Here is a 14,993-nt window from a genome sequence, read left to right on the forward strand (position 1 = left end):
TGACCCGAGGAGAAACTAAAGACTACAAATCCCAGTGAGCATCGCGTTATCATTAATTATTATCGCGTAAATTGGGAGACTCGTTTCCTGCGTGTCACAGGAAGTGATGTCTCGGGGACAGCCGCTTCCAGATCCCCTTTCTCGCGAGGCGGAAGAGCCCCGATCGCGGGGGAGCAAGGAGGCGCTAGGAAAGGGAACTGGGTTGCGACGGTCCGGCGAGAAGGCGCTGGGGTGCGGGGAAGTTGGGGCGCAGAGCCCGCTAGGCGTCCGAGTAGGTAAGGCCGCACCAGCCGGGTCCGTTAGAAAAGGGCGCAGAAGAGGACGGCAATTGTCGGGCGGATCCCCGGACAGAGGGCTAAGGTTGTGTGGAAGGCGCTGCTCCCGGATGGCGACCGCAGAGACTCCGGCCCCGGTTCCCAGTGGCCTCTCGCCGAAGGAAGAAGGAGAGCTCGAAGATGGGGAAATCAGTGACGACGATAATAACAGCCAGGCACGGAGCCGGAGCAGCAGCAGCAGCAGCGGCGGCGGGCTGTTACCGTATCCCAGGCGAAGGCCTCTTCACTCGGCCCGGGGCGGTGGATCCGGCGGAGGCGGTGGCTCTTCCTCGTCATCGTCCTCTTCTCAGCAGCAGCTGAGGAATTTCTCACGCTCTCGGCACACGTCGGAGCGGGGCCACCTCAGGGGACACAGCAGCTACCGACCCAAAGAACCGTTCCGGTCTCACCCGCCCTCGGTGCGGATGCCTTCGAGCTCACTGGCCGAAAGCAGTCCCCGACCGTCTTTCTGGGAGCGGAGCCACATCGCGTTGGACCGTTTCCGCTTTCGAGGCAGGCCTTACCGGGGTGGGAGTCGCTGGAGTCGGGGGCGAGGAGTGGGTGAGCGAGGAGGCAAGCCGGGGTGCAGACCTCCTCTGGGTGGAGGAGCGGGATCCGGATTCAGCAGCAGTCAGAGCTGGCGGGAGCCTTCTCCACTTCGGAAGAGCTGTATCCTTAACGTGGCGGTCTGCCCTGGGTGTGTCACTTACTCCAGTTCCCTTTAGCGTCATTACTAGGTCTGCGAGATGGGTGTTAACTTTTCCGAACCATCAGAACCGCTTATTTGTCCCTTGTGTCAGTATTCTTAAAGGAAGTTGTTGTTTGTGTCACACTATAGCGTTGTTTCCTTGATTATTTATTGGGTATGTTGCTTTTTAACACGAACGTGTTAAAGCTAAGCTGGTAGTATCTGAGACAGTCAAATCTGATTTGTAGTAGTGCGTCAGAAGTTCCAAGTTTGATTAGCGTTTTTTTCTTGGTACAGAAACTTTGTATTTTAGGTTAAATTGACTTAGATTGTTGGAGGAAAAATAGACATAAACAGTTTGGGGAGTATGCTTCTTTATCAAATTGCACTTTGACATTGAATATTGAAAAGTTTCATTCTGCATAATCCTGTTTCTGTGCTTCTCTTTTTATCTTTCTTAATTTTTCTTTTCATTGCTACCATTTAAAATGGGAGGGGAAAAAAACTGTCTTTGTCAGCTCTGTTAATTCACAGCTTTGTAATTCATTTATCATTTTGGAAAGATTTACCTCAACGTTTCTATGTCCTGTGTTCACTTAAACAGCGTGTGATTCTTAGTGCTGACTAAATGTAGGCCAGAGGGAGAAAGATAAATTTGTCATTTTTAATTTAACATATTAGAGCGGGCAAGTGTATATGGGAGGGTGGAGATTATGGACAAGTTGAAAAGGAAAATTGCAAAATACCCAATTTTTACTATCTCTAACCTTATTCACAGCTATTTTTAATATTATTGCGTTTACCCAGGATTTAAACTGAAGAATCAGTCCTCTGAAGATTTCTTGTTTTATAATGGATGTATTGACTTATTCTACAATAAATAACTGTATAAAAATTGTTTAAGGACTTTCGTCACTAGTTCCCATAGTGCAGTGATTTTTCATACATTCATCAGATAAAAAATTTACGTATAATGACACTTATTTGGAAGATACTCAAAATTACTTTCATTGAATATTTAGAGCCAGAATGGTTTTTCCCAGACATCAGGATGAGAAGGGGGCAGGGAGTGTAGTTTAGATCAGAAACAGCAGCTTCTGTTGCTAGTGTCTTGAAAAAACTTATTTCTGCAACCAAAAATTAGCTTAGGAGCATTTCAAGATTGTTTCAGAGAAAATCATATAGGTATTTAACTTTTTAAAAGACCATGTCATTCCAAGATATTTTTGTATCCATGGATTTGTTTATTCTGAATCCCAAACCAGTAGGCCTACTTAAGCACATATGTGTGTATATATGTGTGTGCGTTTTAAGGATACAATGATGAAATTTGTAATTGGTGTTGGGGAGACAAGTGAAAATAATTACAGTTTAGTATAAAAAGTTTAAATTGAGTTCTATAAAAAGTACTGTGGGAGCTCAAAGTTTTTTCTTAAGTCATGTTATGTTACATGAGGGGAAGGTGAAGTGGGTTTTCCTGCTTTTTACCTTTGTCTTAGTTAATCAGTACCAATTTGGGTCTCTGCCATATACTTTATTGTTAAGCTTATGCATTTTTATTAATAAACAGGCTATGATGTTGCAAAAAAAGTAGGGAAAAATATTCAGTCTGCCTGTGTGACTTTGATTTCTGTAGTAACTTGTGAGAAATGAGCTATCTTGCTGTTTTTCTTTTCACAGATGCTGCTTTAAGAAAAGGATGCTTGTTTTGATCCTCTGCTCATTGTTTTCTTCATGCAATATCACTAATCCATTCTAGAGGTGGTCTTTTTAAAAATTTGAAAAGGAAAACAGACATCTCTGTATAATGTGAGCAAACAAAATATATAATGCAAAACTTTATTTAGATTCCTTTAGTATGAAGATTGTACTCAGTTTAAGTCGTATTTCCACTGACTGATTATAATAATGACATTTTAATTTTTACAAATGTATAAAGAATAAAGGTTATTCTGTGGCTTATTTCTATGATCTAGAAGTGAAATAGCCCAAGTACAGAGTCTGTTTATTTTTCTGGTATAATTAAGATGTGTTGGTTGCAGCTTTAAAGAAGTAGAAAAAATCAGATTATATTGCAATTGTCATTTTCATTATTTTTTCTTAATGTTGGACATTGTTGGTGTAAGTCTCTCTTGAATGAGTGCTTTTTAAACATTCATATCTTATGAGGGCTAACATAATTAGGCCAGCGTCTCTCATCAGTAAAAAGTCATTACATTTTCAGCTGCAGCTGAAAAAGTTGAATAGCTATTCTTTTTTAAATCAGGTTTTAGTTAGATATTGTATCTTTGGTAACAGAATTTGGTAAGTTGGTTTGATCCTAGTTATCCTGTATGCCCAAGGGTAGGAGTTTTAAAGGAGATTAACCAGTTAGGGTCATATTCAATTGCTTTTCTTCATTTTTCTGGATTTTTGTTTGTTTGTTTTTTGAGATAGTCTGACTTTGTGGCGTCATAGCTCACAGCAACCTCAAGCTTTTGGGCTTAAGTGAACCTCTTGCCTCGGCCTTCCAAGTAGCAGGGACTATAGGCCCCTGCCACAACCGGCTATTTTTTAGAGATGGGGTCTGTCTCTTGCTCAAGCTGTTTTGGAACTTCTGAGCTCAGACATCCACCTGCCTCCGCCTCCCATAGTGCTGGGATTATAGGTGCGAGCCATTACACTCAGCCTTTTTTCCTGTTCTTTAGTTGTTTTTTGTTAGTATATTGAATCTTTCCCTTCACAACTGTTTCTAGGATTTTTAGACTTTTTTCTTTTAGTTACTGCATTTTTACTTTTAAATGGTTAAGTTGTAAATGCAGATGATTACGGAATTTATGTTTAGAATGCATGAGAAGGGAGGAGGGGGAGCAAGTAACTCTTCACCACAGAGGAGGTGACATTTTTGAATTGAGGTCAAATCAAAGAACTGAGAAACTCAAAGCTAGGCATAAACTGTGATGAACTGGAAAAAGGCAAGTTTGCACACAAGTAAGATCGTGAAGGAATTATATGTGGGTCATTACAAAAGTTTTGAGATACAGAAATCAAGAACCATAAAATCTACGTGGCCTGAAACAAATGAAATGTTCCCAGTAACACGGATAAGCTGAACAAATTGAAATATGCACCGGTGAATACCAAAGGACACTGTTGCCTGTGCCTTTTGGACGTGAAATAAAGGACCATAACACGGTCTGTTAAAAAACTTTTGTAGTGACCTACGTATTGATTCTGAGGATTTTGAACTTTATTAGTGAGATATAAACAAGAGGACTACAGGGGTATTTGCGAAACTTGGTAGATGTAGAATGTAAAGGTTTTGGCACAGTAACTAAGATAAGCCGGAAAGGCTATGTTAACCACTGTGATAAAAATGTGCCAAATGGTTTATGAAGCGAGTGTATGATGCCCCATGATCATATCAATGTATACAGTTATGATTTAATAAAAAAAATAAATAAATAAACAAGAGGACTAATTTTTATCAAATTTGTATTGTAGAAAGATTACTCTGGCAGGAGAATGGCTTGAGGGAAATAGAGAACTATCTTATCACCCAAATATCTTACCAGGTCAAACTTCTCTCTTCTAATAGGTAAAAGAGTGGGAGTGCATTGGAATGCTTAAAATGAAAAGATAAAGCTAAATTGAGCTTATTGAAGAGCACCATTCTTTCAGGAGTTTGAGAGAAAGGAGTCGCAGAGATTTAACAGACAAAAAAAAAAAAAAAAGAATAAGTAGGGAAACAAGGGGAGAGTGGGAGTTACGGAAGCCAAGAGGGAAAGATAGATGTGGTTTATAGTGTCAAATGCTGCCGAGAGGTCAGGTGGAAAACAAGGTTTGAAAACATTATTGGATCAACTCAGCCAAAGCAGTTTTTGTGGTTTAATGGAATGGAAGCTAGATTCCATTTGGTTGAAGATTAAGAAAGATATTGAGAAACTGCTTTTCTTTCAGGAAACTTGGCTCTGAAGAGATCAGAGAACCAAAGATTTACTGGAAGTTTTGCTGTAGAAAAGTTAAGTTTTTAATGTAATGTAAGTTTATTAATGTTTGTGTAGTTTCTCAAATGGTGGTGTTTCTCATTCTTGGAGTTAGTCATCAGGGGACTTCAAAAATCTTTTGCTGATGTTTGTCCTGTGGTGTTAAACAAAAAAGGACTACATTTAGGGAACTATAATGTTATATCCTCTCGATTCAAAATGATCTGTAAATGATTAATTGTATTAAAACCACAGCAGGTATTTGTCTTTCTAAATTTCTAGTCTGGGAATATAAGGTTTAACAATTCTCATGTATGATTTGTTTGGAATAAAAATTACAGTTTGAAATTTTGTAGCCATTTCTAAGGGAGATCTTATGTTATCTCATTGTTAGAGAAAAAAAATAAAAATGGTTCAGGTGTCCTTGTCTTTAGGCAGAAAATTAGAAGATACATTTTGAATGCTATTTTTTTTTTAATCTTAGTGCTGTAATTATTTTCATTGTACATATGTTGGATTGTAGTATACTTAATGATCTCTAAACTCTTATGTATTAGATTTTTCAGAAAATGTCTCATTCGTAAATTAGTCCAGCTAATAATCATCAGTGTTCACTTTTTATCTCTCTTTTTTTTTAATTGATACATGGGAAGAACTAATAAAAGAGAAGAAACATTTCTTCCTGATTATCTGCAGTGTAAATTATCCACATCTGTGACAAACCCTTACATCCAGCTGGTTATGGGCTTTCTTGGCACCTACAGAAGGAAGGATGCTAAAACCTAATTAAGTGGACTACCTGTGGATACTATTGATAATTACTGACACTAGTGATTTTGTAAGTGGCCTATGTGGATGCTTGTTTAATTGAAATATGAGCACATAATGAAAGTGGGCATTAGCACATATGTTAAATGGAATTTAGTAAGTTAAAAATGTCAATTTGTCTTTCTTGAAAAATTAAAAAGGGAGAAAATTCATCTGTAACTTAACATATTTTTGTTAAATTTAACTGTGGAACATTTTTGGAAACGGTTTCCTTAATATGCTGTTCAGCCAAAAGTTTCGGAAGATCTCCATCAAGAAAACAGAATTATTCCTCAAAAAGTGAAAACTGTGGGGAAGAAACTTTTGAAGATTTACTTTTAAAGTATAAACAAATACAGTTGGAATTAGAATGCATCAATAAGGATGAAAAACTAGCTTTGAACAACAAAGAAGAGAATGTGCAAGAAGATCCTAAAACATTGAACTTTGAGGACCAGACAAGCACTGATAATATCAGTATTACAAAGGACTCAAGTAAAGAAATAGCTCCTGAGGAGAAAACACAGGTCAAAACTTTTCAGGCATTTGAATTAAAACCACTCAGGCAAAAATTGACTTTACCAGGAGATAAGAACCGGTTAAAAAAAGTTAAAGATGGAGCAAAACAGCTTGCCCTGAAATCAGACACTACTGAATCTAGTCAAGGTAATGGAGTGAAATATTACAATTAGTAATAAGTTTATTCTTTCTCTAAAGCACTAACAACTTACTCTGGTAGTGCACCTCACTGAAATGATTCTAATCTCTAAATTCTTTTTGCTATGCCAATAATATTGAATAGTGACAAGTTTTGTTTCCGTCTAATCTTTGTTTTCTTTCTTTTTGGCAAGACGTGCTGGCTGGGACAACAAATACTGAAAACAAGTGATAAAAGTGGGCATCTTTGTTGCCTAACTTAAAGGGAATGCTTTTGACATTTATCATTAAACCTGATTTTTTTTTAAATACCCTTATATTAAGTAAAGAAAGTTTTTCCCTCGTTCCTGCTTTGAGATTTCAGCATAAATGGGTATTGAAATTCACTTTTTTCTTTCATTGAGATGAACATCTATTTCCTTTAATTTATTAATATAATGAATTAATTGATTTTTGTAGTGCTAAACCACCCTTGTATGCCTGCATTAAATAGTTCATGATATGACATTTTTAAATCATAAATTTGTATTTTAAATTTTTTTCTCTTTATTAAGATATAATTTATATATGGTAAAAATTTATTCTTTTCAGTCTATGGTTCTTCAAATTTTGACAAACTTGACAGGTGGGTAACCATCCCAGCAATTACAGTTAACAGAATAGTTTTGTGAACCTCAAACAATTTCTTTAATGTGTCTTTGTAGTTAATCCTCCTCTTAACCCTTAGTCTTCCTGGTAAAAAAAAAACGACTGATCTGTCCCTGTAGTTTTGCTTTTTCCAGCATGGCACATAAATGTGGTATATTGCCTTTTGATTCTACTTTTTTTTTCTACTTTTTTTCACTTAGTATAGTGTATTTGACATTTATCCATGTAATTGTATATATTGGTAGCTTGTTCTTTTTTATTCCTGAGTAATATTCTGTTGTATGACTATACTATAGTTTATTCATTTCCCTGTTGTGGAACATTTGATTTTTCCAACTTGTGGCAATTACAAAGATTTGCTAATGTCTTACTTAGAATGTTTCATCTGTGTTCATTGCCTATACTTTTTTTCTCCTCCTTTGCCAGTGTTTAGTATAAGGTCATGATCCTGATAAAGGGTCAGGTTAGCAGGGTTTTCCTCTTTATTCTCTTGGAGTAGTTTAAGATTGGAATCATTTGTGAATATTTGGTAGATCTTGCCGTAAAGTGTCTGGGCCTGCATGGCGTTTTTTCTGAGAAGGTTTTAAGGTACTGTGTTTTCTGTTTCGGTTAAGGTAGTTTATTTTTAACTATGTATTTCTTATAAAGTGTCCATTTCCTGTAAGTTATAAAATATATAAAAAATTCTTAAGACTAGGGTGGCGCCTGTGGCTCAAGGAGTAGGGTGCTTGTCCCATATACCAGAGGTGGTAGGTTCAAACCTGACCCTGGCAAAAAAAAGGCCGGCGTCTGTGGCTCAAAGGAGTAGAGCACACTGGCTGAGTATAATGGAGGTGGTGGGTTCAAACTCAGCACCGGCCAAAAACTGCAAAAAAAAAAAAGAAAAAATCTTAAGATTTTCTTACCTTTTAATATCTATGGCATTAATAAATTATATTTCCCTTTTTCTCTCTTCCTTAATTTCCCTTGAAATAAGTCCATTGGGGTTAAGACTCTTTAGTTTTCAGCCCTTCTGTTAAGATTTTAGACCATGAAATTTCTACTTTATTTCTATCTCTGTGGAGATATGTAAGTTGTTTTATTCATTCTAAGTGTTTTCAAATTTTCATTTTTCTTTGACTTGAAGGCTATTTCAAACTACTTCTAAACATGTAGGTTTTCTAGTGTTTATTGTTCATGATACTAAGTCATTTAATGTCAGAGAATAAAATTGATATGATTACCAATCTTTTAAAATATTTGCAGACTTGCTTTATTGTCTAGTATGTGATTGATTTTTTTTTTTTTTTTTTGAGACAGAGTCTCACTTAGTTGCCTTGGGGTTGAATGCCACGGGCGTCTTAGCTCACAGCAACCTTAGCAACCTTAAACACTTGGGCTCAAGGGATTCTCTTGTCTCAGCCTCCGAAGTAGCTGGGACTACAGGCGCCTGCTACAACACCCAGCTATTTTTTAGAGACAGCATCTCACGTTTGCTCAGGCTTGCCCAGAACTTGTGAGCTCAGGAAATCCATGCACCTCGGCCTCCTAGAATGCTAGGATTACAGGTGTGAGCCAACTTGCCTGGCCCTCACTTTTTAATTTTTGATCTACTTGATCCAACAAAAGGAAATAAATCCATGTATCAACAGTTACTGAGACAGATTTGTTAAAATTTGCCACTACAATGGTGGGTTTGTGGGTTTGTTTTTTTTTTTTTTTTTACTTTATATACCTTGAGGTTGGGGAATTGACTCATTTTGTAGCAGCTTTTTTTAGTAAATGTTTTTGCCTAAAAAACTATTTTGTCTTATATTAACAGCAACATCTTTCTCTTGATAAGTGTGTGCCTTGCGTATAATTTTTTTTTTTTTTTTTTTTTTGTAGAGACAGAGTCTCACTTTATGGCCCTCTGTAGAGTGCCGTGGCCTCACACAGCTCACAGCAACCTCCAACTCCTGGGCTTAAGCGATTCTCTTGCCTCAGACTCCCGAGTAGCTGGGACTACAGGCGCCCGCCACAACGCCTGGCTATTTTTTGGTTGCAGTTTGGCCGGGGCTGGGTTTGAAACCGCCACCCTTGGTATATGGGGCTGGCGCCTTACCGACTGAGCCACAGGCGCCGCCCTGCATATAATTTTTCATCCTTTCAGTCTTTCTGTATTCTCTTGTCTCAGATGTCACTTGTACATAGTATGGAGTTGGATTTAATTTGTTATGTAGTGTGACAGTCTTTTTTAACTTGAACATATAGTCCCCTCACCCTTATTTATGATTGTTGATACATGGATTTATTTCCTTTTTTTTTTTTCTAGCCTCTTACTATTTTTCTTCATACATTTTTTTCTTTTGCTATTTGGGAGGTCAGATACTAAGTTTCTAGTTTCATATTGATACCTATAGGAATTGTTACATGAATTTTTAACTGATGTTTAAAGTTAATTAAGCTCCTTTTCTCTTCTTAAATTACAAAGACCAATGTTTTTAGTTTTGCCTATATATTTTGCACTTTCTTGGCTCACTTTTCCTATGTGTCTGGAGTCACTTATGCTTAATTATATTGCTTAGAATTTTTTAATGTATTTCTGCTGGGTGGAAAACTGTTTCTGCTTACTTTCTTTGAAGATGATTTCCCTAGGCTTCCAATTCTAAGTTGTTTAATTATATTCTTACCTTACTGAAGACATTTTGTGGCTTCATTGTCTATTTTGAAAAGTCACCTGTCAGTCTTAATGATTTCTAATTTGATGATAATCTGTCTTATTTCTGTGGTTGTTTTAAAGGTCCTATTTCTGGTTTTGATATTCCATAGTTTAACTATGATTATATTATGATGTTTTTATTTATCCAGCTTGGAATTTTTTGTGTCTCTTGAATCTGGTTTTAGCTACTTTTCCCTTTTACAGTTTAGCATCTTCATTCTTATATAGGCAGTTACTTAACATATAATCCGGGGAATAGAAAAGTTACAAATAACTATCAGAGACTAAAATAAGAGTTATGTGTGAAAGTCTGCAGTAACACAGAGAGAAGATCAAATATCCCCCCTGAATTTAGAAAGTTTTCATAGAGATAGAAATGTTTAATGTATATCTTAAAAAATGAGCTTTTGCATTAGGGAAATGAGAAGGAACCAAATGAACAAAAGCACAAAGTGCTTTTTAGGGGTATTGAGATTGGTCAAATGCAGGTGCAAGGTGGGATAAATGGTATGTTTTGGGGAGTGGTTTGACGTAAGTTTATAAAAGGACAGGTTAAAGTTAGATTGGGAAAGGCCTTGAATATGTAGCTAAAGAATTTGAATTTTGTTCTTTAAACATTGGATGGGCTGACAGGACAGTGGTATGATCAGATGTGTGTTTTAGAAAAGTCATTGGTGTCCATGTGGAAAAGGGATCGGAACTACATGTGTGTTTCCCCGAATCCTCAGCAAGACAGTCAGATTTTTAACTTGTTACTGGTTAGCTTTTTTCCATATCTCTCAACAACTATTCTACATCTTCATTGTTTTTTTTCAGGCCTTTTATTCACCCATCCTTTGTCAGCTTATAAGCTTGCCTTTTAGTGGTGACCTCGCTTAATTCCAGTTTTTCAGCTCCTGATCGTAAACTTGTTATCTATACTGATTTTCACTTCCATTCTTCCTCTCCATGGCAGTGACGCCTGTCTTCTTCATGGCCACTTTGTTTCAACCTATATTCCTGGCTCTTAACCTCTTCCACCTTCTCTTGGACCTTGTTCTACTTGGTATTCTGCTTTATCTTTAACCACTTTTTCTTTAGAGGGTTCCCATAAACATAGTTGAATTTTCTATCCATCTCCTCATCATCCTCTGTTCTTTAAATTTATACAGTTAAGTATTTCTCATCTTTTCACTATGCCTTCTGGACTGGCTAGTCTGTATTAACTCTCACTTTATTTCCCAATCCCACAGTAACCCAGCACAGTCTGCTTTTCTGTCCCCATTGCAATACTGTAACTACTCATGGCTAGGTTTTTTTTTTAAATGACCTAATAGTAAAATTCAGTTGATGTTTTTCATTTCGTTCTGTCATTCATTCAGAAATTAGTTGAGCATTTTCTTCCAGGCTCTTGGAAATAAATCAATGAACAAAATATACAATAACATTGTATAATCATAATATGTAATCATTTATGTCTTTGTGCATGACTTACATTTTAGAAGATGAGACACTTAACATGATGAGTAAATTAACTGTTATGAAAAAGTATTGCAGGTTAAGTAGGAAGTGAATGGGGGTACAGGTTGCAGCACTAATAGGGTGGTCAGCATAGGCTTTGATTTGAAGATGAACTTTAAACAAAGACTTTGAAGATGGTGAGAGAATAGCCAAATGGACATCTGGAAGAAGATGTTTCTAGGTAAAGAGAATGGATAGAGAAGTGATTTTCTGAGTTATTGGGGGCTGTATTACTTGGGAACTTAAATGCAAATTCTCAGGCCTTAGATCTCACTGAACTGTGAGCTCTGGAAATGGGATCCAGCAATCTGTATACAGTCAGCCCTTCTTTAATTTTTAACACATGCTGATTTTCTCACATGCTAAGTTTGAGCATCACCCTTAGAAGGATGCCTGGCATATTTAGGGAATAACAAGGAGGCCTATGATACTAAAGGCAAGAGTGAAGAGGATGAATAGTGGGAGAGAAGAGATTAGGTGGGAGCAGATTTCATAGAGCCTTGTAAGAACTCTGGGTTTTTTTATTCTGAGTGAAATGGGGGAACTCTTACAAGGTCTTGAGCAAATGACTGACATAATCTGTTTTATATTTTTAATGGATCACTTTGGCAGCAATATTGAGAGTTTTCTATAGAGGGTAGACATCTCTATTATGTTCAGTGATGTTTTTGTTACCTTGAAATTTTAGAGTTTCTGTAGTACTGTACATACGAATTTTCTTATAACATTCTGATTTTTTTCTTTTCTATAATTTTCTTGTGTAACTCCTTAATCTTTCATTATTATAGTTTTTTACTAATATCTGCGTGCTGATGATTTTTATCTCCAGCTCACATTAGAGTTTCAGTTAATAATACAGAGTGCCCCAAAAGTTGCCATACATAGGGAAAATGGGAAATTGTAGCTAAGCATACTTTTATTTACAAAATATTCACTGTTTACAAAGACCTAGCCAACATACAGAGAATATTTTGTAAAATTTTGTAATGAATATTTTGCAAATAAAGGTATATTTAACTACAATTTCTCATTTTTCCTACATATGGTGACTTTAGGGGCACCTTGTATTTTAAATACTGTATGACTATATAAGACCAGTTTTCATTTTGGAGTAGGTTTTAAGCGAAAGTTGAGATAATTCTGTTGTTAAAGCGGTAGGACAGCATCCACCCATTTAGTTAGTTTAAACAACCTGCATTTATAATCTTTGTGTAAAGTTTGTTGTCTGAAATTTATGGTTTGTTCTTGTTTTTTTTTTTTTTTTTTGCAGTTTTTTTGGCCAGGGTTGGGTTTGAACCCACCACCTCCAGTATATGGGGCCGGCACCCCACTCCTTGAGCCACAGGTGCTGCCCCGGTTTGTTCTTGTTTTTAAGGTAGCATTGTACTCATAAGGTACCTGCTAGGTTAATGAATACTTGCCTCTGGGCAAGTATTAAAGGGGAGTGCTGACATTTTTAATAGACAAATGAGATCCTAATCAACTAATAGATTTCTCATGACCTAATGAAACTTAAGTTTCTCACATAGGAAAAAATGTATTCCTTTCTTTATTCATTATTGGAAGGCTGTCTTCATTTTTTTCTTGTTTATCTTTATCTAGTACTCATTACTATTCTCGTTTTTTTGAAGTAAGGTAAAATGCGTTCCTAAATATCAGCACACTGCATTATCGTTCAATAAAAACCAGAGTTTATCGAGAAAATAGGGTTCGAGGAACAACACTCAAACTTTTGTCAGTGGCCCTGGAGAAAAAGATTGGAATCGAAGAAAAATCACGTAGCTTTACATGTTAAATGTAAAGTTTAAAAATGCTTGAAATACTACAACGAATGTCAGTTGATGCTAAAAACATCTTAAAAGTGTGCTGTGCAGTTTTTGAGTTGTTATGAAGTGAAGCATCGAGGACAGATAAGGAGTGTTATCTGAAATCAGTAAGTTGTAACACCAGATGAGAATGGGTGTAACACATAACATACACCATCAACAGTGGGAGGTATTTGAAGTATGTGTGGTTTGTGTATTCCTACAAGGCTTAGATCATTTTCTGCAATCTTAGTGTTTCTCTGAGACAAATCACATATAAGTAGATATAAAATTTGGTATTCACATTATTTTCTAACATACCAGTCATGTTGCAACAAATTCACATTTACAGAATAACCCACGTAGCAGAACTGTCTATTGTGAAATTTGGTCATTGCCTTCTGTTTACTTTGACTGAGGTACTTGATGAGTCATTTCTGTCCTTACTGAATAAGTTACATATTCTTTCACCAGTAGATTGACTTGAGCAATCAGTTGTTGAGAATGTTTGGAACACAGGAGGGTGTGGGATTCAGAAAAAAACATAGGCTTGGAGGTTAGATCTAGTTTAAATCCTAACTTCCCAACTTATTTGTGTCATCTTGAAAGGTTGGTAAGTTTTTGACTTCATCTGTTTTAATTACAAACACATCTTAATACTGTTGAAAATGTGCTATTCCTTATTCTGTGATTTGTAAGCATGTTGTAGATTAGTGTACAAGTTTGTATACTGCTTCATCAGAAATCTGGGCCTACGGCTAGATTTCTAGAAAACATGGATGAACTTAATTTTGTTGATACTTAAACTGCCTTTGCTGATGCATTTCTAGATAAATAGAATACCAGTTCTTTGATGCACAAGTTCAACATAGCCTCTAAATAGTGAATTCACTCTAACGTTAGAGGACTGAATTAATTTAATCATTATCATATTCTGTCAGTGTGTAATCTACTTGATAAAGAAGCTTTGCTTATATATCTACTTTATAAATTTTATTTTTATTTGAAATTATTTTTAGTTCACAAGTCATTTTATCAAAGTATAGTTTTAATTTATTTAGCATTTTGCATTATTTTGCCTCGTAAGTTTCAGAGTCGAGCCTGATAGGAGATGTTTGTTGAGATTTTTATTCTCTTTAAGGGTATTTTTCACTTTGGTTGAGAGATGTAAAAAATGAAACCCTTTAAAGATACCCTTTAAAATACTACTAAATATTATATAGTGTCATTTTATTTAACATATATTGTGACTGTCTTTAGCATATTCAAAAGATGCTATTTTATTTTAAAGGATTAGAAGATAAAGAACAAAATTTAACCAGAAGAATTAGTACCTCAGATATTCTATCTGAAAAGGTAAGACTATTTTGTGGAATTGGATGTCTCTGTAAGACCCATTCTTGCATTGCTTTAGTCTGTTCTTTCAAAAGGAAAATTCTGTTTTGCTTTTCACCTGTTTGTTTCATCATTGGTACAATGGCCTTAAACATAAATTCTAGAGAGACATCTTGGAGTCTGTTTCCTCTGGATTCTGCAAGTTATATTTAATTGAAGTGTCATACATACTCATAGATGATCTTACTGTTTGTATTTTGAAACTTTTTTGATTCAGGGATATTCTATTTTTGTGCATTATCCTTTGTAGGAAAGCTTTGCAGTTAGGTAGACCCTGTCCTGGTATCAAATTCTAGTTTCTCCTCTTATTAGTTGAAGTGACCTTGTATAAATTATTTAGCCTTTGCTTGCCTTTATTTTCTTTTCTGCAAAATTAGTTAAATGTCGTCTGTTTTCTGGGTTGTTGTGAGGCTTGAGTAGAATAATGTATAGAAGTAACAAGAATTGTATTTGACATATAATAGGCATGTGATAATCCAAGCTATTTCTTTGTTGAATTAGAGATCTGAAATACTTATAGTTTCTTCTACTGAG

The 14,993-nt window shown here is 36.1% G+C and overlaps 1 protein-coding gene across 1 annotated transcript in view; it reads left to right on the forward strand.

Moving 5' to 3' along the window:
- Positions 1-24: 24 nt before the first annotated feature.
- Positions 25-14,993, forward strand: part of ZFC3H1 (zinc finger C3H1-type containing) — a 58,788-nt gene continuing 43,819 nt past the window's right edge. The window contains exons 1-3 of the mRNA XM_053586668.1: positions 25-983; positions 6,024-6,440; positions 14,356-14,420. Coding sequence (XP_053442643.1) covers positions 107-983; positions 6,024-6,440; positions 14,356-14,420 — 1,359 coding nt within the window. The 5' untranslated portion in view covers positions 25-106. The remainder of the gene's footprint in view (positions 984-6,023; positions 6,441-14,355; positions 14,421-14,993) is intronic.

Source organism: Nycticebus coucang, chromosome 3, assembly GCF_027406575.1.
Source record: "Nycticebus coucang isolate mNycCou1 chromosome 3, mNycCou1.pri, whole genome shotgun sequence".
Lineage (NCBI taxonomy): Eukaryota > Metazoa > Chordata > Mammalia > Primates > Lorisidae > Nycticebus > Nycticebus coucang.